General features: G+C 44.3%; 2 protein-coding genes across 10 annotated transcripts; one reads left to right on the forward strand and one right to left on the reverse strand.

Annotated features, from left to right (window-relative positions):
- The first annotated feature begins 1,112 nt into the window (after positions 1–1,112).
- LOC144476916 (uncharacterized) lies at positions 1,113–2,746 on the forward strand. The gene is made up of 2 exons (XM_078194239.1): positions 1,113–1,183; positions 2,162–2,746. The coding sequence occupies exons 1-2, from the start codon at positions 1,172–1,174 to the stop codon at positions 2,453–2,455; spliced, it is 306 nt and encodes a 101-aa protein (XP_078050365.1). The 5' UTR covers positions 1,113–1,171; the 3' UTR covers positions 2,456–2,746.
- Positions 2,625–23,639, reverse strand: LOC144476910 (uncharacterized). 9 transcript variants are annotated; one of them, XR_013495104.1, is made up of 11 exons: positions 22,048–23,608; positions 21,050–21,288; positions 19,720–20,607; positions 18,881–19,232; positions 18,322–18,727; positions 17,882–18,153; positions 17,034–17,218; positions 13,372–13,546; positions 5,021–5,403; positions 2,876–4,922; positions 2,625–2,704 (listed from the first exon to the last, which is right to left on the reverse strand). XR_013495104.1 is itself a non-coding variant. In XM_078194233.1 (9 exons), exons 2-9 carry the CDS (start codon positions 22,147–22,149, stop codon positions 13,483–13,485), a joined length of 2,508 nt encoding a protein of 835 aa, XP_078050359.1. In that variant the 5' UTR covers positions 22,150–22,387; positions 23,617–23,639; the 3' UTR covers positions 13,344–13,482. The 9 variants fall into 9 exon arrangements, 3 of the variants coding, with proteins under 3 accessions (XP_078050359.1, XP_078050357.1, XP_078050356.1); XR_013495105.1 differs by having other exon boundaries at positions 2,876–3,366; positions 4,473–5,403; XR_013495106.1 differs by having other exon boundaries at positions 2,876–3,054; positions 3,225–5,403.
- Between the last annotated feature and the right edge of the window lie 285 nt (positions 23,640–23,924).

Consider the following 23,924-nt stretch of genomic DNA (forward strand, 5'->3'; position numbering starts at 1 on the left):
AATCTGGTTAGATTGAGAGGAGAAAGAGTAATTGAACATTTCTGTACAAGATATATAATTAATTCCAATGTTTAAACCGCGGATCGCTATGCGAAATCAAGATTGTCTGTTTCGTAGTTCGTTCGCACAGATTCGTTATAAATACATAGAATACAGAAATGCGAACGTTACCTTGCCAACGCAATCTGTACCAGGATGATCCAGGAGAAACGTACGAGGCACAGAGGCTGGATATTTATTCGTGAGAATGAAAATTATTCACTCTCCCGACTATTTGTCCGCCGTTCTCTAACGGAAACCTAAATCTCGTCGTTTCCTTTCACTCGATCTGTCTCCGCTGCTGCTTTCTCGGATTACGGCATCTCTCGCTACCCAGGCGAACGGTTTTTCGGCGACTCTTGTCAACGAGTAAAAGTCGGAACCGTTCGGTCGACCGCAAAAAACCGGGGGCAGAGCCTTCGCAGACGCGGAGGAAGAGGAAGGCACGGTACCGGAAGTTGCTTCGCTGGTACGGTGAGTAGAGATTGCTTCGATGATTCGACGAATGATGGATTCCGCGCGACGAATAGCGCACCAATCATGGCTGATCTGAGGAATGTGGTCGCACAGAACTTTTTATTGTCGACGATATTGTCGCGATCGTTCTACCAAATAATCGGCCATTTTTTTTTTAGAAGTTAGGTGAGGCAATAGACAGAAAGTCTGTCGTGCAAGCATAGTTATCGAATTTTTTGGATTCTCGCTAGATTAAATCGAACTATGAAATACAGTATAAATATTACACTATGGGATGAGAGTATGATAAAGTCTTTTGTATTTTTGTCGTGATCTCCTGGAATTTCACGAGGAACGCTCGAATGACAGAGATTTAGCCGAGCTAATGAAACAATATTCAACCTTGTCTTGAGCAGAGAAATGAATGAGTACTAACGGCCGGTCGTGACCATTCTCGATAAGACAATCGGTCTGGGATAAAGCAATTACTCAGTAGAAAAAAGTGTCGAGAGTGCCGACGGTAATTGTTGTCGCTTAGGAGCTTACCGGTGCTCGGCGATCGGAAAAAGACGAGAAAACTGTGGCCAAGCGAGACCGTATAAAACGTTGGGATCGCCGTTCACGCTCGACAGTCCGACGAATATCTCAACGAACGACGGCAACAAGCGTTCCGATCATGAATAATTTGGTAAATCGAATCTTTCTGTTTCTTCTTCTAACGTGTTACGCCGTGTGATCAATTATTGTCGCCACTACAACGATGCACAACTATCGAAAATCTGTGTGAATCGCACACTATTTCTTAATATTTATACAAAAGTATTTCAAACAAAAATTAGTTCGCTGATACAGTAAAGAATTCATTGAAATAAGTATATGTATAATTCATAACACTTGTCAAGTACTTTTGCATTGAATTAAAACAAATAAATGGAAGTTAATGCTCTATGAGCAATATACATAGAATCGCGCGCTAACAATTATGCAAAGCAAAAGATCGTTGCATATTCCAATTTGTCGTAAACGTGTTTGCGAGCCGAGCGTTTCCTGTCGTCGTTTCCCGTGATTTTTGACCGTGTAAAAGTGAAACATTCACCGGCTCCGGTAGCTAACTTTTACCCATTCAAGTGCTCAGTCAAGAGAACGGTTCAGCCTTTAAAGTATTCACCATAACAAAATAGTTATTTTTAGAAGATCAACGTGCCGTGAACTGTGCGACCAATGACGCCTCGTTTGAAAACTCCAGTCTTTAAAAAGAAAAGCAGCTCTTTAATGTCACGTGGCGATGCCTTTGATGAAATATCTATCTAATCATCGAGTCTATCAGGTTTTTGGCGAGCAAAACAGCGAGCGTGGCAAACGCATTCGCATAGATGAGAATCTTGATATCAGAAGTTCTAATAATCGTGGTTCCATTGTACAGTGTTATATGTATATCACGGCCAATCAAACTGCAGAAAAATTGTCTTAGTATCTCCGCTGTCATTCAAACATAATTAGGCCAGCATCGGGGCTAGCATTCAACAGCTTGTCGCATAATTTTCCGAATAACAGCACGCCTCGCACGTTAATGAAGCGATTCCCGGCGCGCGGAAGGGCTTCGTTCCCTTGAATGCCTGACTTCCCCGGCAACGATGCGTTAAATCTCGCTGTCACGCTATTTCAGACTATAACATTGATTCTTTTGTGCGGCGTCTACGGAGCTACGGCGGGCCGTCGTTACATTGCTATACCTGTGGACGGGATCGATGTGATCGAGCTGAGTCCGGTCGTGGCGAGGATCGCCCGGCATACAGACGGCTACGTGCCGGCCCCGGCTCCGAGCAATCATCAGGAGGATCCGGAGAGCCTGCGTTTAGAAAGGTCCGTTAATCCAATTCTGGATTACGTGGATTTCGGCGGGTACACCGGGTCAAACGGAGCTTTCAGCTGGTACGCCGATTATCCGGCGCACCATTGACGATGGACCCAACCGGAGACCCAGAGACGTTCACGTTCACATTTCCGTTCGAGTACGCTACGATCGATCCGGCCGACGGATATTCCGTGAGCAACGAACCGGCCCGATGAATATGTTCGGCGAGAAAGTAATGGTCGCGGCGACGATCCCTTCGTTCTTCCTGAGAGAACCGAACCGGGTACGACGAGATCGTGGAGAAACTTGTTCCGGACTCGTCTTGGACCATTGTCACCCTCTGTTTAATCCTGTCTGTTTGTATAACACAGAAATAAAATTGTTTAATAATGTTTATTCCGTCATCGAGTTCGTTTGACTTTCGGCAAAATTTGTGTCTGTGGAAATGATCGTATTTTCTGATTAATTTTTTATTGAACGCAGCGCATGAAATGATTGCAAATATGGTGGTGGTGAGATATTTACCTTTCTCAGGATGCACGCCAAATAATATATGCATTTGTATGCAGACAAATGTACAGCATACCGTTAATTAATTAATAATATAATTAATTAATATTCTCGCAGGATCGCTCGATTTTTGCAAGTCCATCCGAAATTCCAATCTCTGCGGTCAGCCAGGCTTCGCTTTCAAAACACTGATTCTGAAAGCAAGAGCAACATTCTATACCGTTCGCAGCCATTGGCTATTAGTTGCGAGTGCATCGATAACAATCTCGTCGAGGCGAGCATCATTCCTATCGTAGCATTAAGTAATTGAAACGAGCCCGTGAATTTCACGGATCACGGAATCTTTAAGTAGCTATATCGTGACCATTCTTCGGTGAGAAAACGATAGGGGGTCGATCGAATGTTCGTTATTATCCTCGGCACGCTCCCTCTTCCATTGATTCATGCGCCAGTCCCGCCGTGTTCTTTTCGCGTTCGTACGAAATGTTTCCCTTGTAGAAGGAGAACTGCAAACATTAATTTATCGCGTTAATATTTCCTTAACATATCCACCAGCGATATGATCGCAGAAGCTTGTTGAAAGGAGAGGCGTTCGTCCTGTTCGATAAAATTTCATTTATCAAAGATTTATTTATCCAATAGAATTTTATAACAAGGTACAGTTACGTCAACCAGCTATCCCACTGCAAGCCATCGTGCCCCGAAGGTAGAAAACAATTCCAAATACAAGAGAAAACCGAACAAGATCTAGCTACTTTCAACCAGTACACTTGTCATGCTCTCAAATTGTTTTCAGTCGTAGAGGATTTTGCTCGTGAAAGAGCTTCATCCGGCACAGAATAAATCTTTCAGCGGTATATTACAATATCGCCGCGTTACACTCCCTCGCCGCGAAACGGTGAAACGAATCTTATCGTCCAACGGGCTGCAACAGCCTCAGAAATGGATATCTTTATTCATTCGGTGGAAGTTGTATATTCTTTATCGTAGTAGCGGATCCACTCCTCCGTAAGACAATATGAACGCGGCCGTCGGAACAAATGGAAAATAGAGGCGCATTTATCTGCGCCCGGAATCGGGCAGCGCAAGGTTGCGCGCGGAGAACGTATAATAATATGTTACGCGGTCGAACGCGTGTTGTTGTTGTTGTCCTTAAAAGGCATTAAGCACCCGGTGGAAAAGGCACGTGTTCGCCGCGCAATGGTGCACCCGAGCATATCGTTTACCGCGCGCGGTTAAATGAAATTTAAATCGCGAGCCAAACGAGAGACGCGGAAATGTTAAACGATGATGATGATGACGATGCTGTTCCCACGGATTGCGTAACGTTTAATACAGGACTCGGAATTAACCAGCACGCAACGTGAGGGCCGTGCCTCCTGACTCGCGTCGCAACGTATCACGCCCCCCTCTTCGGCTTCACGGACGATAAATATGGAAAATAAATCTCGTGTACAGTTTCCGATTTAATTGCCAACGATAATACGATTTTCACGGACGTTAAATCTGTGGCGACTACATACCTCCGCCATTCGCCAGCAGATCGATTCCTTTCCCTCTAGTACCTAAAAACCGTCCCGATTTGTATATTATACACCGAAACCGTCCTTACCCTTATCCCTGTCTAAGGCAGGACCCGCTAGAACGCTTTACTGACGAGTCCCATAGCGGTCCCGGGACGAAACAGTCTCCCCTCTCTTTTCCCGCTCCTCGCTCCTCCAAATTTTCAACAGAAAAAGTAACTTTATTAATGGAATAAATTCGGTGGAATAGCTCGCGTCATCGATCACGGCGATCATCGTTGTCAGGAGAGGAGGAGATTCTTGGTTACCTGTTCTGCGGAGCGTCATTGCTCAGTCAGTTGCTGCGTACTTACAGCTCGAAGCAGCCGTGTTCCACGACGTCCTCTTCCAGAACTGTCCCGACTTAAGGTGCACCTCCGGATGACCTCTATTCATATCTCTGGTTCATTCCTATGATTAGTAGTAGTAATCCTAGTGGTCAGAAATGGTCATTCGAGTGGTTACTCCTGGTCATTTTGCCAAATACATGCTCTCTTTTTCTATAAAAATTTTTCTTTGTATTTTTAGGGTGCCGAGTCATCACGTCGACTTCAATCATTATCTTCCTCCAGTTTAAACAAATTTCCTTGAAACGAACCCTTTGAAAGTCGTTTATTCGCGATTAGCTTGTATAATTTTTATTCGGCATAAAAATGCATAAGCTGATATAACGGGATCGGATCGTTACACAGGCGACTACGTGTGCGTGTGCGTTGCGAAGCAGGGTTGCAGTGTTATTAACACGTGCGCCGTTTCACTTAGAGTTGAAGACCTCTTTGAAAGGTGCATGAACCGGCGGTGAACAGAAAATGGCATGCAACTCGCCATAGCCGAGTGTGTTATGGCACCACCGGCAGGCAGTGTGCAGGAGTAACGGTTCCAGGCAGCTACACCCATGCGTATCGATTAGGCGCGTTGTATCTCAATCGCACGCCTAAAGGTGGCCGTCCGAGAAACAACCGTGTGCTGCGAAACTTTTCTCTAAAATGTGAGAATCAGAGTTTAAGCAAAATTAATAACGATTCTAATCTAAAAGACAGAAATTAGAACTCGGTGGAACGTAATGGTTGAACTTTGGACAGTTTATTCGAAACATTGGACACATTTCAATAACCCTTTAAATGATAGAACATAGAGAACAAGTTGTCGTCATTCTATGCTTGTATCTTGTCATTTATTTTTACGTGTACGTACAATGGAGTTTTTTCTGATTATCCGAATTTCATCGGGACGTCATCTCCCGGCGATCGAAAAATAGTTTGCGGTGTCGGAGAAGTAAGTTGAAAGGTTCAAACGAGAACTGTAAAAATATTCGAACAATTAAGGCGCCATCGCACCTTCAATTCCAGCACATTATTTAATTATATACACACACCTCCGGTTCGTCAACCGCTTTCGGAGCAACACGCTCTCCAAATGCACTTTCGTTATCTGTTTTCTAACACGGTCCTGCGACTCGATCGTTTTGGCATAACCTCTTCGAATCGAGCAAGTCGATATATCTCAAGCACGACATCCCGGATAATCCACCTTAGACGCTCATGCTGCACGCATGGTATGGTTGCCGTTACGCGAGCGAAATGATTCCGACGAGCAATCATCTCGAATAACACGAGAACGTTGCCAGTTTACAGCGGTATATCGTTTCGAACCATTTATTGTTGCGACATATTTGTTACATCCAGTTTAAAATATAGTTTAGTCGTTAATATCAAACATGGCTGCCGTCATCGGATGTCAAGTCACACCGACACGAAAAAATACCTCTTGAATATTCACCACCGTTCGAACGTGATCAGAATGAATCGAGAATATCGTTCAGCTACGAAGTTAGTCGATAGTGGTCGCCATTAATATAATCACACTCATTCTATTGTTAACTTAGGGTAGATTTTTCGATTAGTTTCAGGTCACATAGTAACTTCGGGTCACTCCGTAGTACATTTTACTTCCGGTTCTCTTATATGTATATCAATCAGCCGACAGAACAGCAGACAATCGGTAATTAGAAGAGCTGTTCGGATAGGCGTTAAGAACAGCCCGTGTGGTCTGTATCGTACCGATAGCAATTTACACAATATTCGCCGCATTCGCACTAATATTTCCTCGATTTGGCTCGCCGTATCGTCATCGGATTGAAAGTGAAACTCGCGAACACCGTCCTCGCGTTTACGAGATTATCATCGTCGCCGGCGAGTTTCATCTTCAACTCGCACACGCTGCCGTGATCGTCCGCATACTAAAATATAGCATCGAGAAGTATCGTCTAAACGTGTGAACAGCTTTAGGACCATTATCTTCTAAAACCCTTGCCAAGTTCAGAGGCGAAAACATTCCGGTACGAGTACGTTCCAATTATCGCAAACAATCACGACACGCTCGCTGCGAACCATCGTTCCCAAGCGCGTGCTGAACATAAAGTGGATCTCGCGACGATCTCGCTGGACGATTCTGCAACGAATCCTTCGACAGCTTCTGCTAAACTTAAGTAACGAACGACGGCGATTCGCGTCGCAAAAATTTCCGTCGAAACGTCAAAAACACAAGCGCCACAACCAATTTCCCGTTTTTTCTCCTCGAATCGTCGAACGCCAGACCCGATCACACCGACCTGTTAAGACAAAGACACCTACACTGATATTAACCCTAAAACAGCTAGAACGCGTTTTTATTATAATGCGTATTCTTGAACTGCAACGTTATCATGCCGTTTACATTGTTGCACAGAGAGAGATATTACAAATACGAACACAGACACGCGTTTAAATATGTTTCTTCACAGCGATTAAGATATACACAGTTCGAATTGTACAGGTTTCATCTATAGCCTCTTAAATGCTTAACACACTGTTTCCACGGAATAAATATACATGCACAACTTCCGGGCACACACGATCTTCTTTCTTTCTTTTTTTTATTCTTTACACAAAGGAACGCGTCCGACTTTTTACGCGGATTAGCCGTCAAAATATATTATGCATCGAGCACGTGTACGCGCGAGGTTCGCCGTCGATAGGTCTACCGAACAATAGCAATTATTCTACAGCACCTACGACGATATCGTGTCGGTGGTTGAGGAGCAGCTGAAAAGTTCCTGTATCTCAATTTCTTTCTTTATCGACTGGACTCGTTGAAAGTGCCGTGGCACGATCCAGGTGGATCTTTGTGCGAATTAAAGATTGTTAGCATCGATTTAAAGAACAATAGGTGAGATCTCGAACGTTTAACTGTCGGCTACCCGTGTTTCGTTCTTTTAACAAGATGCCGCCACTATAATAACTGATCTTTTTCATTAGTCTGGTTTATGCAAGCGTCTCTTTTAATTGTTCTAGCGTGAAACAATAGCTTCTGTATAGTTAGAGGAAACGATTTAGAGGGAGGTGAGTACAATCTGTTTCTGCTTGTCGACAATTTTTATTTGTGCGGGATAACCTGACATAACCTAACATAACCTGACTTCTGACTGTTAAACGTTAGGACTCCTATCTAAAAGAATTTATGTTGTAAAATATAATCACATTACCGAATGAATGAATGACTGAACGAATGAATGAATATCGCACGAAATGATCCAGTATTCGATCCAGTAACGATCTAGTCGCGACGAATGTTTATGAAAGACAAGCGGTTGCAAGGTCCAAGGCAACTCCGCGATTTTGTACGCGCGCGCCTGTTGTTTACGGTGATCGGGTTACGCAAGGTTATATTGAATTGCGTGTGAGAACATAGTGACGCGAGGCGTACAGACGCGTTGCTGCTGCTTCGGATTATGGTCGATACATTGTAATAGAAAAATAGAGAATACCTACTATATCGTGGTTCGGTTTTTCTGTTGAGACGGTGCCGTAGTTGGATCCGGATTACGGTGATGAAATTGTTTTTTAAAAAAATTATAGCGCCCGTCGAGTCTACGGGGAGTCGAAAGTTCTGCGGAAGTCGATTCGTCTGGCGAGAACTTATGGCGATTCTCGTACGACGATTCTCATACGTATTCGGACGAAATTACGTTCCATTTTTTGCATTAGTGAACATGCTTCTCTGTGAATGATATTGTATTTTCTTGCAGAAAAATAGTAAGGCCACTGTTGGATGAATCTACGATTCGCAGACTGCGGATGATTATGCGAAATGAAAATTGAAAGTAACGTGACGAGGATCCTTAAATTCTTCCGACGCCTTCGATGACCGTTTTTGCCATAAATTCGTAAGTGCTACGATATGTTGCCGTAAGGATAAAACAATTTTGCTAGGAAACGTCGACAGTGAATATCTCGATCGAACATCGATCTCGATGAAGGAAATTGATCGTCTCATAGCGAGGGAAATAGGTTCGCGTTTGGTCGGACATCGAAGGAGATCTTTCTCGAGATGCTTTAATTGTCGAACGTATAAGATGATAATACACAAAATTGTACTTAGAACGCTGATTATCAACGCGTGAAAATACTGATTTTAAAACCTGTAACTCGGTGAATAGATGACATCGCCACAAAATCACGTGGCCTGTAACAAGAAGCCAATACACTTCTGACCACAATGTCCGTCGCGCTTGCTTGCTTATCGAACGCTCCAGTTTTCCTATTTTTCTCGCGGAAGATGCGATTGATAATGTTAACGAACAGCTTGGAAATACAGTCAACGAGTCGAATAAATAAACTAGAGAGGTAGCCCAAACGTCTGACATTATTAAACAGGCATCTTGTTCGCCGGGCAGCCGAAAACGTTTCCGATCATATTTATTCCACTGCCTCAAATTACCGACCTCGTTCGCGATCGTTATTGCTCGATAGATCTACAAGATAATTACCAGCGTCTACTCCGCCGCTGGATTTCCATCGTACAAGGTCATTCCTTCAATTTACAATTCCATCAGAGCCCGACATTCGCATCTTTGGAAACAATTTTCTTGATGTTCGTTCGCCGTCTAACGCTATCGTTTCGTAACTAGGATTGCCAACTGTAATTCCACGAACAATTCAGAATTCCGAATATACACGCGTCGCGACGAACCCATCGAATGTCCATCTTCAATGGGGTATAGGTATCGCAATGGAAATTGCAGTTCGGTAACCTTGCTCGGGAAAGATCTATGGCCTTTGCTGTAGCTATGGAATCAAGTATGTGGCGGTTTCTCTGATCAAATCGTAGAAGAATAAAACATTCCGGATTATTTAAATTAGACGAATATTTATAAATTGTCTCTCTGTACAAAGAGGAAAAAGTAAAGAAAGATGGTAATAATAATATGAAAATACAAAGATTTTATTATAAACAGATATGCATAGTTATGCAGAGTAACGCATTCGCGACCGCTGAATTCGCGTCATTTTAAATTCTATTAAAGCGAGTGTAACAGTTATAGAAATTAAAAGAATCTTTTTAATTTAAATAACACGTAATTGATACATGGATATTTCAAAACGAATTTTATAATTTTTATTCTTGCTTCAACGATATAATTTTTCAGAATTTCATTCTCTTTATTAAAAACGTAAAAAATTCACCGGTCACGATTGCGTTAAGATCAAACGAGTTATTAATATCACAGTCAGATTTCCAGCATCGAATTCCCAACGACAGAATTTACCAAGGATTTATCGAATGCGACGAGAATCTGGGACAATGGGTTTCCTGTACAGCGCTATTATAAGTTACCGCACTTCGATCTCATAAATAACCATCGCGTACACACCGTTCAACATCCTTGTTGATTTTCTTATGACTCGGAAACGTGTCGCGCACCTGTCTTACGCGAGCTCGCGTGGGCGTTTATGCGAACGGGGGGAAGGGAGGAATCTTCAGAAGCTACCGGAGTGACACAAAGTTTGCGTCTACGTATCCAGTAAATGGACGTTAGTGGGTGTTTTGCAAGAAAAGATTGACACCTCGCGATTGCTTCTAAGAATACTTCGGCTATAGAAGTCATTTGCATATCGCGGACAATGGGGAGTGGATAGATAGACGATCGTGCCAGAAACCGGATCCTCTGTCGGCGACAAAGCCGTTCCGCTACCGCGCGCGATCAATTATATGTTTGATCGTCTTCCAGCGGATCGTTTCAAAAATTCGATTGCGATATTATTACATTATATTCCTTGCTAGAATAGCGCGGTGAAAAAATATCGAAGAATTGCCTGGCAACTAAAATAGAACCGGTATAGGCCGTTTCATAGTTCGCGCGTTGACAAACGTTCGATAAATATAGAGCGCGACGCGCGAAATTACCGGAGAAATCTTTTCCGCGATTTCTTATGCGATAAGCGAATCGAATTTTTAACGCTGTTCGACTATTTCAGCATATAATTGTTTTAGGAATAATAAAAATTCCAATAAAATGATACCCTATCATACGTTAAAACGTTAATTTGGTGGGAGGCATCAAGCGGCATAGTAATTACGGGTGGCGCGGTAAACGACGCGGCCGACGCCGTCGAATTAATGCGCAACATTAAACTTGATTCCATCGCCGCAGATAGACAACGTAATTAGCGCACACGCGAGTATATGCGGCATCGCGCGGATGCCTGATTAGACGCGAACATGGTAGGTACATCATATATAGTTTTGATTATCGTTGCAGAGGTGTTGCCGGGAAGCGGGACATTTTGCGTAGCTGCGAATCGCAACGAGGAATCGATATTGTCACTTCGGCAACGCTCGCCGCGTTGTAAAAGTACCAGGACCGTGCCCCTTAAGTTTCGCCACGGAACGGGGTGAATAATTAAAACGGAGTCGACCGGACGCAGAAAAATATCCTGCGGTACGAGCTAATTGTTGCCCAGCTTTCTTACCGGCGCCTTCTTCTTTCTTATTGTTATTCTTCTTTGCCGGTGCCATCGTCAACGAACGAACGATTCGATTAACCAAAGGATGGTTATTGGAACTTGCCAACTTGTTCGCAGTCGACGCTCGTCGCGCATCGGGTTCCGCGTATCGTCTCGTTTTCACGGTCAATTATTAATCGCATCTGTTCCGAGTGTGCCTGCGCGCTCGCAACATTCGTCGCCTTTTCGCAGAACTATCTCTATTGTCTGCTACATAGACACCGTTGCGTTTAAGTACGTTCGAGTAACAGGCTGCGATAAAGGATATGCTTGAATTTTTCGTCAGAATTTCTGGTTAACATTGATTCATGCCGAGTCTTCGACGTTTCCTCCTTCGTAGTTTAGTTCGCTCCTATCAATCACTGCGTGTACGCATTTAAAGGGTGCAGAGACTACGACTGTACAAATAAAAATATACATAAAGTATAATAAAAAAATATATATATGTATATATATGCATATATATATTATATATTATACCATTTTTTCGGAAATCCTATAAAAATATCTCGAAGGGATCAAAGGTGTGTCAATGAAAAAATGTATGTTTGTACAATTATCGATAGGACCTGTATAAAAACTTTGCTCGGTGCAGGAAAGAAAAGCTATGTCGGGAAACGAGCGTCGTCGCGTCAAGGAAAATCGTGCGAAAACAAATCGTGGATGGTTTCTCACGGATTTGATATCTGAGAAACTGATCCCATCGTGGGATATAGAAACTGTCGAAAAGTGATTTAGCACCATGTATGTAGTTTCGCGTGTCGAACGAGTCATCTCGTTAATCGAATCCTTTTTAAATCTAGCAAACTCTCCGGATAGCGCGTTTCGTATCGCGGTTAAAATATCAAACGCGCTGTTAAAGTTTTCTCTTTCCGATTAATAAATTATGGCGAAACGGAGCAGATCGATTCGAGCCCAAGTATAGTTAGATAATACAAATAAATCGTAGATCTGCCGAGGTCGAACAACCGACGCATTCCATAATTCAAATCGTATCGATTTAATTAATACAGCCATATGTTCCGATATTCTATCGACGTTTCTACCATTTTCCGTTTTGCACGCGCGTGATCCACGTTACAAGCATCGTCGTCGAAACTACTTGGAGGAAATCTACTTGGAGAACGCGCGGCGTTATTCTCCGGGGCGTATTGTCTCCAAGGAAATCTCGCGCTCCGAAAGAGTTACAAAAATAGAATCCGTATATGTATGTCTACCGCGTTACCCGTTCCATCATCCATTCTCCGCGGAACAAACGCGGACGGTTTAGACACGCGTCGCGACTGCTCTTCGACGTCCGAGAGCATGAATATTTACGGATCTTTAGACGAGCTCGTCGCGAGTTCTAAGTACGATTCGAACAACGACTGTTCGGAAATGTTGCTCGTTCAGAGCCCCCCCTCTCATCGCGATGATAAATTAATCGACTAGCTCGTTCGAATTAATTTAGAAGTAGAATGCGGTTTGGAACCTTTTGCGCAAATCTTTCTCTTGTTGAAATTGTTGCTCTTTTTCGAGATCTTTACTGCGAGACAGTGGAAAATAATTGATCGAATGACAATAGCGAGTCCTCCGTTGCCGGTTACGTCGACGCGGGGAACAGTCGTAATCGACTCGACTGCGGTATTCGCGCATCGTCGGAAACCGTTTCGTACCTTCGCCCTATCCGGACCGAGTTCGCATAATTAATACTGATTGACCTGTCCCCGCTTGACCAATCCGCTTCTCGCTTACAGAAAAAAGACACGTGTCGCCGTGGACAGTCGACATCGATAACGCGGATCGCGTTCGTCAAACGGAAAAAGTCTAGCCTGCTTTGTGATCGATCAACTTAAGGTAGAAAAGATTAATATCACATGTGTTGCGTTTTGATCTGTTCAAGGGAAAACGTATCGACGGTCGAAGCGATGATGCCGGTTCGATTTGGATCAGCGGATCAGGTGTTACCGAACGTCCAGGTTTCCTCGGAGACTTTCCCAACGGTCTCCGCAGTTCGGGGTACTCTCGGGTGCGTTTAACACGCGTCGGCGTTCCACGCAAAAAGAACGATCGCAAAGGAGTCGCAAGATCGTCGCCGGACCCCGCGCGGAGAAATCGTATGTCGCGTGTTTCTTTTAATACGCACCCAGCGTTGGCTCCGTTCACGTTGTTCGCGCACGTCGTCCGCGTCTCTCGTTCACATCGTGAATTGAGATAACAGGATTCGGGGAGTCGTCAGGGTGGCGGGCGGCTCGGGTCAAGTGGTGCACCACGCTAGGATCACCTTCTTGAATGGAACGAAAATCGCTCGATCTGGATCACTGGAACACAGAACCGAATACGGACCACGTCACGGAATGCCAAGGGGGCCAGACTCTTGTTATACCAGACCGCTGATTTCATGCATTCGTGACAAAAATGAGCGCAAAGATGAAACACGAAACGGTTCCATTACGTTGTTCACGATCCATTAAAATTACCTCGTGCGAGATAAGAGCTTGTTGCAATCTAATTCAATTCGAAAAAGCGAATAATCGGACTTTGCAATATTTTATTTCATAATTACTGGAGCGATAAAGCAGCTTGCATTAGAAATGGTTAATTATATTATACTTTACTAGGGCGCGCACTAAAATCGTGAGATATTGAAATAAAATTCTACAATTTACCTGGGGCAACACCGGTTAATTTCGTATCTGAAAAATTGCTTTCAAAATACGATGAGAATTTCGTGTCGACCGCATATGTAACAAGCATTCGTCGCGCCGAAGGGACAGCCACGGTTTCAATTTCATCTCTCCTATTGCGCGAAGTGGGCGTGGAAGAGACGGTCGGTCGATTCTTGGATTATTGTCACACACGTTATCAGTCGGCCGCCACCTGCATAGCTCGGCAGGGGGAGCCTTGGAGGAATCGTTGGAAGTTTCGCCGGCGAAATAATAGTTCGCGTGACGAATCGTCGTCCATGAAAGTGTGTTGCGCCTCCTCAGATTTTGATCTCGAGAAGGCACCCTATGCGTTTAGCCACCGGGGGAGTTCTTCGCGTGTAACTCGAACCGAGCGCGCGCGAACTATTGACGCGATTTCGGCCGCGCCCCGCGACGCCTTTCAGCTGTTGATGAGGTGTAATTGACCTAGAACCACTACCCTGGAATTCGGAATATTTTCTCTTCCTACGTTCAATTTATCTTCCAGCAGACGTATTACTTCTAAGGTTCGTGCAACGCGAGTTCGAGAAATTACTGCGCCCGGTTCCTTGCGTATCGTGGAAACTATCCTCATTGATAACAAGTAGCGAAACTTCAATCAAAATACATTTGTCAAATGGCGACTCTCAGGCGCCTCTAAAAATTATCATGTCACATTTTAAAATAATCTTTATCAAATTCACTAATATCTAAAAAATTATTAAGAGCTATTATCTGTTACATAAGTCATAAAATTCAATTTTATAATGTATAAAATGCTCCAGGTTGTATGAAATGGGTCAGAAGAAATATTTTGGATTTCCAGGTAAAATGGCTCCGATTTCAGAGGGTTAAGCCACGGCAAAGGGTTAACCGCGAAATCCGTCTGCACAATCGAAACTAATTGCATCTGTTGCAAGCGGTACCGTCCCTTATCTCGAACTCTTCTAATTATTCCATCTGAGACCGCAGCCGCTCGGCTTTATCACGAATGCATAAATATCCGCAGCACCGGTAATTACTGAACTACTAAAATAAGCAACGCTATCAGTTATTATTCGGAATAAATTGTCGAGCCTACTTTACAATGTAAAACAATGCTCGTTGAAAGTAACACAGAGAGAAAGAGAGGGAGAGAGAGAGAGAGAGAGCTATCGAGCGGAGTTCACGGGTAACTTCGCATTCTTCCACGAAAGCCCCGGCTCCGCGGCGCGCCTCCAGCATACACACGTGCACCGTTTGCAAGTGCATGCAGGTGCATGGGCGAGTTCGAGACGAGAGTTTATCGCGGGGCGAAATTGCTTTTGTCACGCAGCTTGTACCAGCGCGGCCTATTACCTCGAAAACGCGAGGCAATTACGAAATTAAATACGTCGGGCCGGATTCGGAAAAGCCGCCCCCTTTCTCCTGCCGTCGCTGCTTCTGCTGCTGCTGCTGCTGCTGCCGCCCGGTGGCGCCGATTTAATTGAGAACTCTACCGAGATGCCGTGACCGCCGCGGAAAGAAACGCTGCCAAGAACACAAACACGAACCCGTAAACACCGACGATGGTGCGCCAAGTCGGATATACGCGTCCGGATACAATTCTTATCGCGATTATCGAAGAAGTGTGAACTAGATGTGCCGTCCAATTATCCGCGGTGCCGGTTACTAATCGGGCCCAGCCATCTTTACGAGGATTCCAACTTTCGGTTATCATGTCCACGGACACCCGATAGGGGTAGTTTTTCGAAACAGTCGTTATCCACCGGCTTTCTCTTATTTTCGGCGAAACAAACCAATTAAAATGATCGAAATTAAAGAGAAGATTGGCTCGCGATGAAAAATGTTACACGTCGCAAAAATGCCCATTGATAGAACTCATCTCGAAGCTCTCATTCCGGAGGAACACCTGGCGCGTTGTATTATACCGGTCGACGAAATGTTCGATGAGAAATAGTTTAGAGAATCCTAAAATCGTTCCGTATCCTCAGTGTCTAACGTTAACTCGTTTTTTACGCGCGTCAAGTCGAAGGCGCCCCTGAATCGAGCTTCCCTCTGTTCCGTCGCAACAATAAGAAGGCCTTTTATCGAACGAGCCGTTTGGTCGCGTTTTCGCAGTTAGCAGTCCTCATTAACACAATGCCGTTGTTGCGACTCTGCATTACGACTGCAGTGAAAATAATGGCAGCGCAGTACAGCTATAGGGAGAAACATTGTCCGAACGGATCCCGAGGAATCGATATTTTGTCACTTTCTTCGTTCTCGGATTCGAAGAGCTTTCGCAAAGTGGAAGATGAAATAAATGGAACGAATATTGTTCACTTAAGAAGATCCGTTTCTAAATGCATTTTCAAAGCTGTTGCATTTACTAACCGGACACAGGTCGGAGCTATCGGTTTATTGCACGTTCATTGCACCTGGTTTATTAAATTTCGATTAGTTTAATAATGGATAAATTTTTATTGCAATTCGTTTCAGTTTCGTTAATCGACTCGCTTTGATATCGCGTGAATTTTAGGCCTCGACGCTTAACACGTTAATTGCGACCAGTGAACAAAGGTTTAAAAAAGGCTCTGCGGATACGTGGGTAGTCCGCACGATGTAAATGTAGCGAAGGGTCATGTATTCACAAGTGCTGACGATGTACATGTACATACATACGTATATGCGAGAAGAAGAAACTAGCCGAGTGCCAGCTCGCGTTATCGACTTGAGAGCTGAAGATGCGCGAGGAGATTTCAAGTGTACACGAGTCGGCGAGTTCTGTTGACGAATCAATAATCATTACTGACTACCGTACAACGGGGAACCGGGACAATTGACCAAAAACGAACAATTAACCCTTTGCGGACTCTTTTAGACTCTGTAACCATAGATTCCCGATCTTCTCTCTCGCATCTCCTAATATTACAGAAATATTTCTCAGAGACATTTTAAGAACATTTTTACTCGAGCTTGTCATTTTTGTAGAAAATCTGTACAGAGGTGAAATTTTGAAACTCTGAAATCGAGTAACATTTACGGACGGTTATAATAAACTACGAGCAGTTAAGATTGTTGTTTAATGAATTTTATCGTTGATATCAATAATGAGTTTTCGCGTTTGATGGTCAATAGATATTAAAAATAATCGACTCACCAGTCGAAGAATCTTCTGCCCTGGAAAGTGCCATCGGAGGTGCCGTTCATATAAGGTAACTCGACGCCAACGTGTGCCTCGTCTCGTCCTGGTACAGGTCCCACGTACCTGACACGTCCTTGCAGAACTCTTCCTTCCGGCGATATCACCTTGACCAGATGGTCCAGTTTGAGATCCCTCGGTATCTGAACAAAACGATTGCGAACAGTATCATATAGCGGTCGCTTCGATTTATTATCAACCAACATATATTATAAAAACTCCGAAGGTCGCCCTCGTAACTGAGCCGGCAAGTGTCGTTTCCCTAGATGCAGAAGTATGTTACAACCGGACTTTAGCATCCGTCGAAGCGTGGGCGCGCCCGCCACCTCGTCATCTACGCAGCAGTATCGTACAAGTGTTGATGTGTTGCGACGTTGCGACGAATATCGATTCCCACGGACGCAGTGGCTGCGGTCGCGCAACTTTTATTTAACAAGTTATTGGCAAAACGAGTTTTCCATAAACGACCGACATATGTGTGCAGATATACGGGGGTGGGGAAAATCTTTCAAGAGTTAAGCAGAAAAGTAGTCTTTTGATTTCATAGGCGAAGGTCAAGGCAACCTGTACGTACGTGCACACATGCGAAGAGATTACGATATAACGGCATATTTTAGCGGATAACTTTTTAATAAAACACCGAATAGAAGCTGAAACCTTAGGAGAGCGCCTTCGACGGTGTTGGTAAAGGTCATGGTCAGAGTTGCCGTCTGTTCGAAAAGCGAATTCTAAGGACATTATGGCTAAACGCGTAAGCTCGTCGTCTCCTAATTAATCGAATTAGAATGGACACTGACGAAATTTACCTTTGGCAGGTACGGTCTGGCATCCTGCGGCGGATGCCAGTCACGGATGAGATCGGGCTCGGAGTAGCGACGCGCACGTCTCCGCCTGGCCGTCTGTTTGTTCCAATAGTCTGAACAGACTCCGCTGCTGGAAACTGTCAGCATCGAATCGATGCTACGTCGCAAATAATCCTCGGCCTCGTCGATTAACGATTCGGTCGAATCGCCGCTGTTATCGCCGCCGACCAAGTCTGAGCGCAAATTCGGCAAGCTGCCTCGCGTCATCGGGCATTCTGTAATCAAACGCGACCACCTTGTTTCGTCATCGAAGCAATCTTGTCTCCAAAAATAGACGATCCTTGATTTTAGAAATTAAATAAGAAATATTTAAACTTCGCTTCCACTCTTCAGCCCCCAGAACCTGGTTCGTAGTTTACATTGAAAGGGTTCGGAAGACTTACCTTGGAAGGTGACCTTCGACCGCGTTCTCTTCGGAACGTTTTTGGTGACTTTCGAGGAGGTTGCCGGAGGATGCACGTGGGTCGGCGACGAAGGCATAGAAGACCAAGTGGGTCTCGGGGTGGAGGTAGCCACCGGGACTCTCCACGTGTCGAAAGATGCCGCCGTTGCTCTCCACGAGTGTCTTCGAGACGGGCCGCTGACAACCTCTAGACCAGGCGACGGGATCGAGCTCAAGGAGCCGCGATACCGCGACGAATAGAGATCGGTGGAGAGACGACAATCGCATGGGCTCAGAAGTCCTGTGCTGGGATTGAAACGGGGCCAGAAACCTGCCAGAGAGCCCAATGATTCGCGACGGTGTACGTCTGGCGTGCGAAGACCGCAGCCGCGTGAGTTGAAGCAGGTCTGCGACAGAAACGAACATGCTATCAAAGAGTAGAAACTACTATCACGAAAATGACTCGGTGTCCATTGATCGCATCAAAAAACTTTTACATAAATTATGTAGCATTTTAAAGGATGCGTCTGTGAGGACTTTGAATCTGGTTCAAGTCCTACCTGTACGTGTGGATCATGGCAAAGATGATCGGCACTTCTAGATAGTTCTGGCACCATGCTGGTGAAGCTAATGTCCGAAAGCATCACGCGTCTGGCCTCCCGAGTCTTGTCGGACAGCCGGAGTCTTCCGGGCACACCGGTTGGCAAGGCGAATTTACTTGGCAACGTGGTGAACGCGTGTGCCACTTTGTGCGCGAGATAACTTTCCGAGCGCCAATGTGCCGGAAGCGCGGAGATATCGGTTTGAGCGCCAGATTCGCGTCTTGCGCCGCTGATCCTGTCCATGACTGGCCTCAATGGTGCCGCGCTCTTTCGACGACTGCCTGCTAAAGCCTCCCGATGGATGATCGGCCTGAGAACATTGTAATCGACCTCTTTTTTATATATAGATAGAACTAATCGCTTGATAAACTTTCAACTGCGCCAAACTTTTTCCAAACTTTCTACGCTGAATTTATAATTGTGAACTAACCAACGAACTTTGCAACTTCTCTTTAATATCACTGGAATTATTTTATTCTTGAAAACTCGCGAGTGTTAATCGTTACAAAGTACACCATATAATTTGAATTCCTAATCGCTATCGATCCACAAACTGTCTACAATGCGCCTATAATTTAAACTAGCTATGGTCTCTCTTTTAGTTTTTGCTTATATTTATCCTTTTCATTCCACTGCAGTCTTCTATCAAATGTTTCAGATTCCTATCTGTTTTTGGCACTTTCCACCTCTCTGCTTCAATACCTGTTCGCCTATACCATATTCTTATATCTTGTCCTATCCATAAAAGAAAAATCAATACCGGAGTCTATGGTCTAGCACTTGAAACTGATCGTTACCTGTAAGCGGTGGGGGGCGCAGCCAACGTGTTCCTCCTGACCGCGTGTCTGGTAGGGTGTTCAGGCTCCTCGACGACTCCACACTTGCTGATGTCAGTCTCGACCAATACCGAGCACTGCGACCACATTTTGTTCAATCTGGTATTGGAGCTTTCGTCGAATCTATCAACGCTCTCCTCGCGATCGATGCTGGAGCTTTGCGAGGAGACAGCTTCTTCGACAGAGCTGGTTTTCTCACCGTTGCAGACCAACGATTCGCCCTCGGCGGACTTGGTATACTTCAGCAATACCGGTTGTCCTGTGGTGGCGGGCTGTTGCCAGGACTCCGTCTCCGTGATCGAGACAAGATCCTCTTGTAAGCCGAGATCGCGGCAAGTGTCGTCCGTCGTGAATATTAGCTCGATGTCGTCCAGCTCCTCGGATTCGTTCTCCGAATGATCATTGGCCTTTGGCTGATCGACCGTCTGGTTCTGTCGCTGATGTTGCTGCGCCATTTGCGTGTCCGGATTATCGCTGAATACCGAGTTCTCGCCGTCGGAGACCGACTTCAAGCTGAGGTCTTCCATATCCTTGTCAGGCACTTCCAAACGTTCGCCCTGCGCCTCGGTTGTATCTTGATCCTCGGTGTCCTTAGATTGTTTGTCGGTCGGAGAAGCCTCGGATAGTCGAGTTTGTGCTTGATGCACGGATCCTGCGCTATCCTTCGACATCGCGGATCCTTCCTGATCCTTGAACGGTTTCCCGATCGCGACTGACGCGGTAGAATCGTCGCCGTTGTTCCCGTCGCTTTTGCCGCTCTGGATGTCCTGTCTCGACGACTCCGGCGGATCCTCCGTAACGACTTTGTTTCTTAACGAGTCCATGGATACGCCCGTTTCTTCCGGCAAGCTAACACCATTTGGAGGATGAGAATGACAGCGAGAATTCAGCCACGTATTACGCATACTATGGTTATTAATAGGTGCGCCAGGAACGCTCCTTTTAATTAACGCGACGCTATGCAGCTTTGTCGTTAAACTGTCCGTACATTGTGAAATTTAATGCGAATAATATATCATTCGAAGCTTCCTAGCGCACTCCTCAAAACAGGCTGAACTTTCGAATGCCCGATCGGCTTTGCAATTGAACATTTTTCGTATAGCTTTGCTTTACACGGAAGCGGTATTTGTGAGCAGAATATTTAATATCCCGAGGAAATAAGAAATCTAAAAAAAAAGAAAATAACGATTGTAATGATTAGCTCGAATGACGCAACAAAAAAAATAGAAAAATAAACGGAACCGACGAGAAGGCGCTCTAATTTCTCAGGGAGTTGTATTTCGAAACTCACTCCTTACTGTCCTCTACTGCGAGTGGCAAAGGACGGGCCTGGGGCGGCGGACTTGTGGCAGCATCGCTAGAAAACTCACTGTTCCTACTTAGGATCTTTCGCCTAAGGACGTGATTCTCGAGAGCCAGCCTCTCAATGACATCGACGTAGCTCTCGCCAGAAAAATCACCGACGCTCTCTTTAAGACGACGCAGCTCTTCTCGCGATGAATCCAGAGCGGAGCGAAGCGATATCACAGTCTGAAAAAGAACGCGTCAACGACGCAATGATGCCAATCCGACCTTATATAAAGCACGAGAAGAGATAATTGAGTAAAAGGATGATGTTGACACTCTCGGTTGTTCGTGGAATTACGTTCGTCGAGTCAGCAAGGTGACTATAAACAGAAACACGTGATAACTAAATGCTGTCATATTATTAACTAATTTTCACTAGAAAATTTTGGAAACTATCAGGTCCGTCGTCTTCATTATTTTTAAGCTGCGCGACTATCACACGCAGACCCTATTCTTAACTTGATCTACATTAAATTTCTTCGACGATTCGAAGGGGAAATATGTAAAAAATCATTTTAAATATATTTCCCTCTGATGCATTTTCAATTTAGAAATCTATTTCGTGTTACTAAAATCATAAACGGAGATTTCGCTGTGTTATTTTCACAAATGGTGCACATCTCACGTGTTCACTCGTCGCCTACGACGCACTGGATCCATACTTCATTGGATTTCAAACTATAGAAAAGATTCGTCCAAAACTATAAATACACCTAGAAGCGTGCGAATGACTTATAATTGCTGCTAATCGAAGCTAAACTTACTAGTAAATTAATAGAAAAATCTGTAATTGAAAATGAAATTTTCTTAAGTGAGAGCAAACGGTAGACGGGTGTTGAACGACAATTACCAATACGGTTCGCATGCTTTCCGTAGAAAAAGATTAAAAGGTAGGAAATAAAGAAGTTATATTTTACGGGAAAATATGTCAATATGTCAAACCTGGTGCAAGGCCCTCACGACGTCCAGACCGGGGATTCCCGGGGATGGCAGGGTAAGCTGCAGCCCCTGATGGTGAGACTGCCGACCAGCTTCAGCTTCCATGCCTCCTCCTCCCCGCCCGATGATTCCAACGAGTCCTTACCACCGCCACAGGTCATGCCGAAACCTCTTTTTCCCTGGTTCCGTTCGGTCGTTCCGCGGTTACAATTTCGCTGATTTCCAATCGATCGGGCTGTCCTTATTATCACGCGTATACAACCGCGACCAGACAATCAATTATCTGGTCAGGCTTAAATCTCTCGATGCAACACGGTCGAACGTCATGGATGATGTGGGACCACTGTCGCGAAAGAACTCTTGAATATCTCGGCGAACGATCGACAGGTTTCTTTCTTGTCGCCCTATCGTCGTCTGTCGCGCGTAAAACACAATGGGAACACTTTCGACACCCTTAGGCGGCGACGTTATAAATAAACCCGAAAATGTCAGGGATCTGGTAAATGCGCGTGACTTATCGCTTACCGAGAGTTATTTTTCGTTGAGAATCATGAAGATGGCGTGTGACTTCTTAAAATTGTCAACTTTAATGGCGCGAAAGAAAAATCGAACAGATTTCGACTATGCCCGTTAACTTCAAGCCGGAGGAAGTAACGACACGATTTCTCGTATCGATGATCGTTGGACGTTCGTGATTATATGCTACTGTGACTCGCGATTTTCGAAAGTAACGAGAACTTGAGAAAAGGGCGATGATACTTTCTTGGATGAGTTCGACGAATTCGGATATCGTTTGGCAAAATTTGTTAATATTTTATACGTGCACGTACAGCAAGAGCGAGATTATCGTGTACTGCGTAAGATTCGAGACAACCAGTATAACGTGTAAAACAAATGAGTCGGAAGAAGTCGAGAGAATTTTGAAGAACCAGCGACAGAGAGAATTGTATTTACAAAATAAACAGTAATTTAATATGGAACTTACATTCTGCGTGAATCTTAAGTTATTCGGAGATTATTGTAACAATAAAGGACGTTGATTAGAGCTGTTGATGTTTTTCTTTTAGAAAGTGACACGGTTAGTACTGCGCGTAATACCATACGGATTGATTCACTTTTGCACACGCACTTTATTCGTTTACTGTTTGGAACGTACTACTGTCGGGCACATTTACGACGGTGTTTGAACAGAAACTTCCAGTGAACAATCATTGTTACAATCCATAAACGATAATGATCGATTTCGGAAAACCAAGTATAGTTTCTAGACACCACTTAAGCGTGATCGCTATGCATTTAAAATCTATTAAACTCGATGTGGCTATACCTTCCACTCAAACACCGATTATCATTTTGATCCTGAATTTTCTTCTTACGTTTACGATTTACGGAAATCGTCCGGTTAGGTTATTTATGTTACAGAAACCGTTCACTTGCGCTTTAATCTATATTATTATGAAAATTACTTTCCCGTAAGTACGACGCGGCAGCGTAATTTTCATACGAATGTCAACAATATAGCTCGAGCTGTCACTTGCCCTTTAATGCAGACGACGGGATAGAAATACATACCCATTTAGCAGGCCTGCCAACATCGCGCACTCGTTGACACCGCAAGGAGCATTTTCACTACGTGATGAACGACGAATGACCGCAAATCCAATACATATGTGACTACCTTTTTATTTTATGGTAGATGCATGCATCGTCAACGCGGATCGAACTAATAGTTAAATAAAAGCAAGTCGCTTGCATTATTATAACATTACGTAAAGTATATTTTCTTTATTGAAGTAATCTTTATGTTTTAACACGAAATTACATCTTCGTGATGATAAATAGTGCTGTCGCCTTGTAATTTATTATTCTATTTTAGAAAT

Source organism: Augochlora pura, chromosome 11 (genome assembly GCF_028453695.1).
Source record: "Augochlora pura isolate Apur16 chromosome 11, APUR_v2.2.1, whole genome shotgun sequence".
In the NCBI taxonomy this organism is placed as follows: domain Eukaryota; kingdom Metazoa; phylum Arthropoda; class Insecta; order Hymenoptera; family Halictidae; genus Augochlora; species Augochlora pura.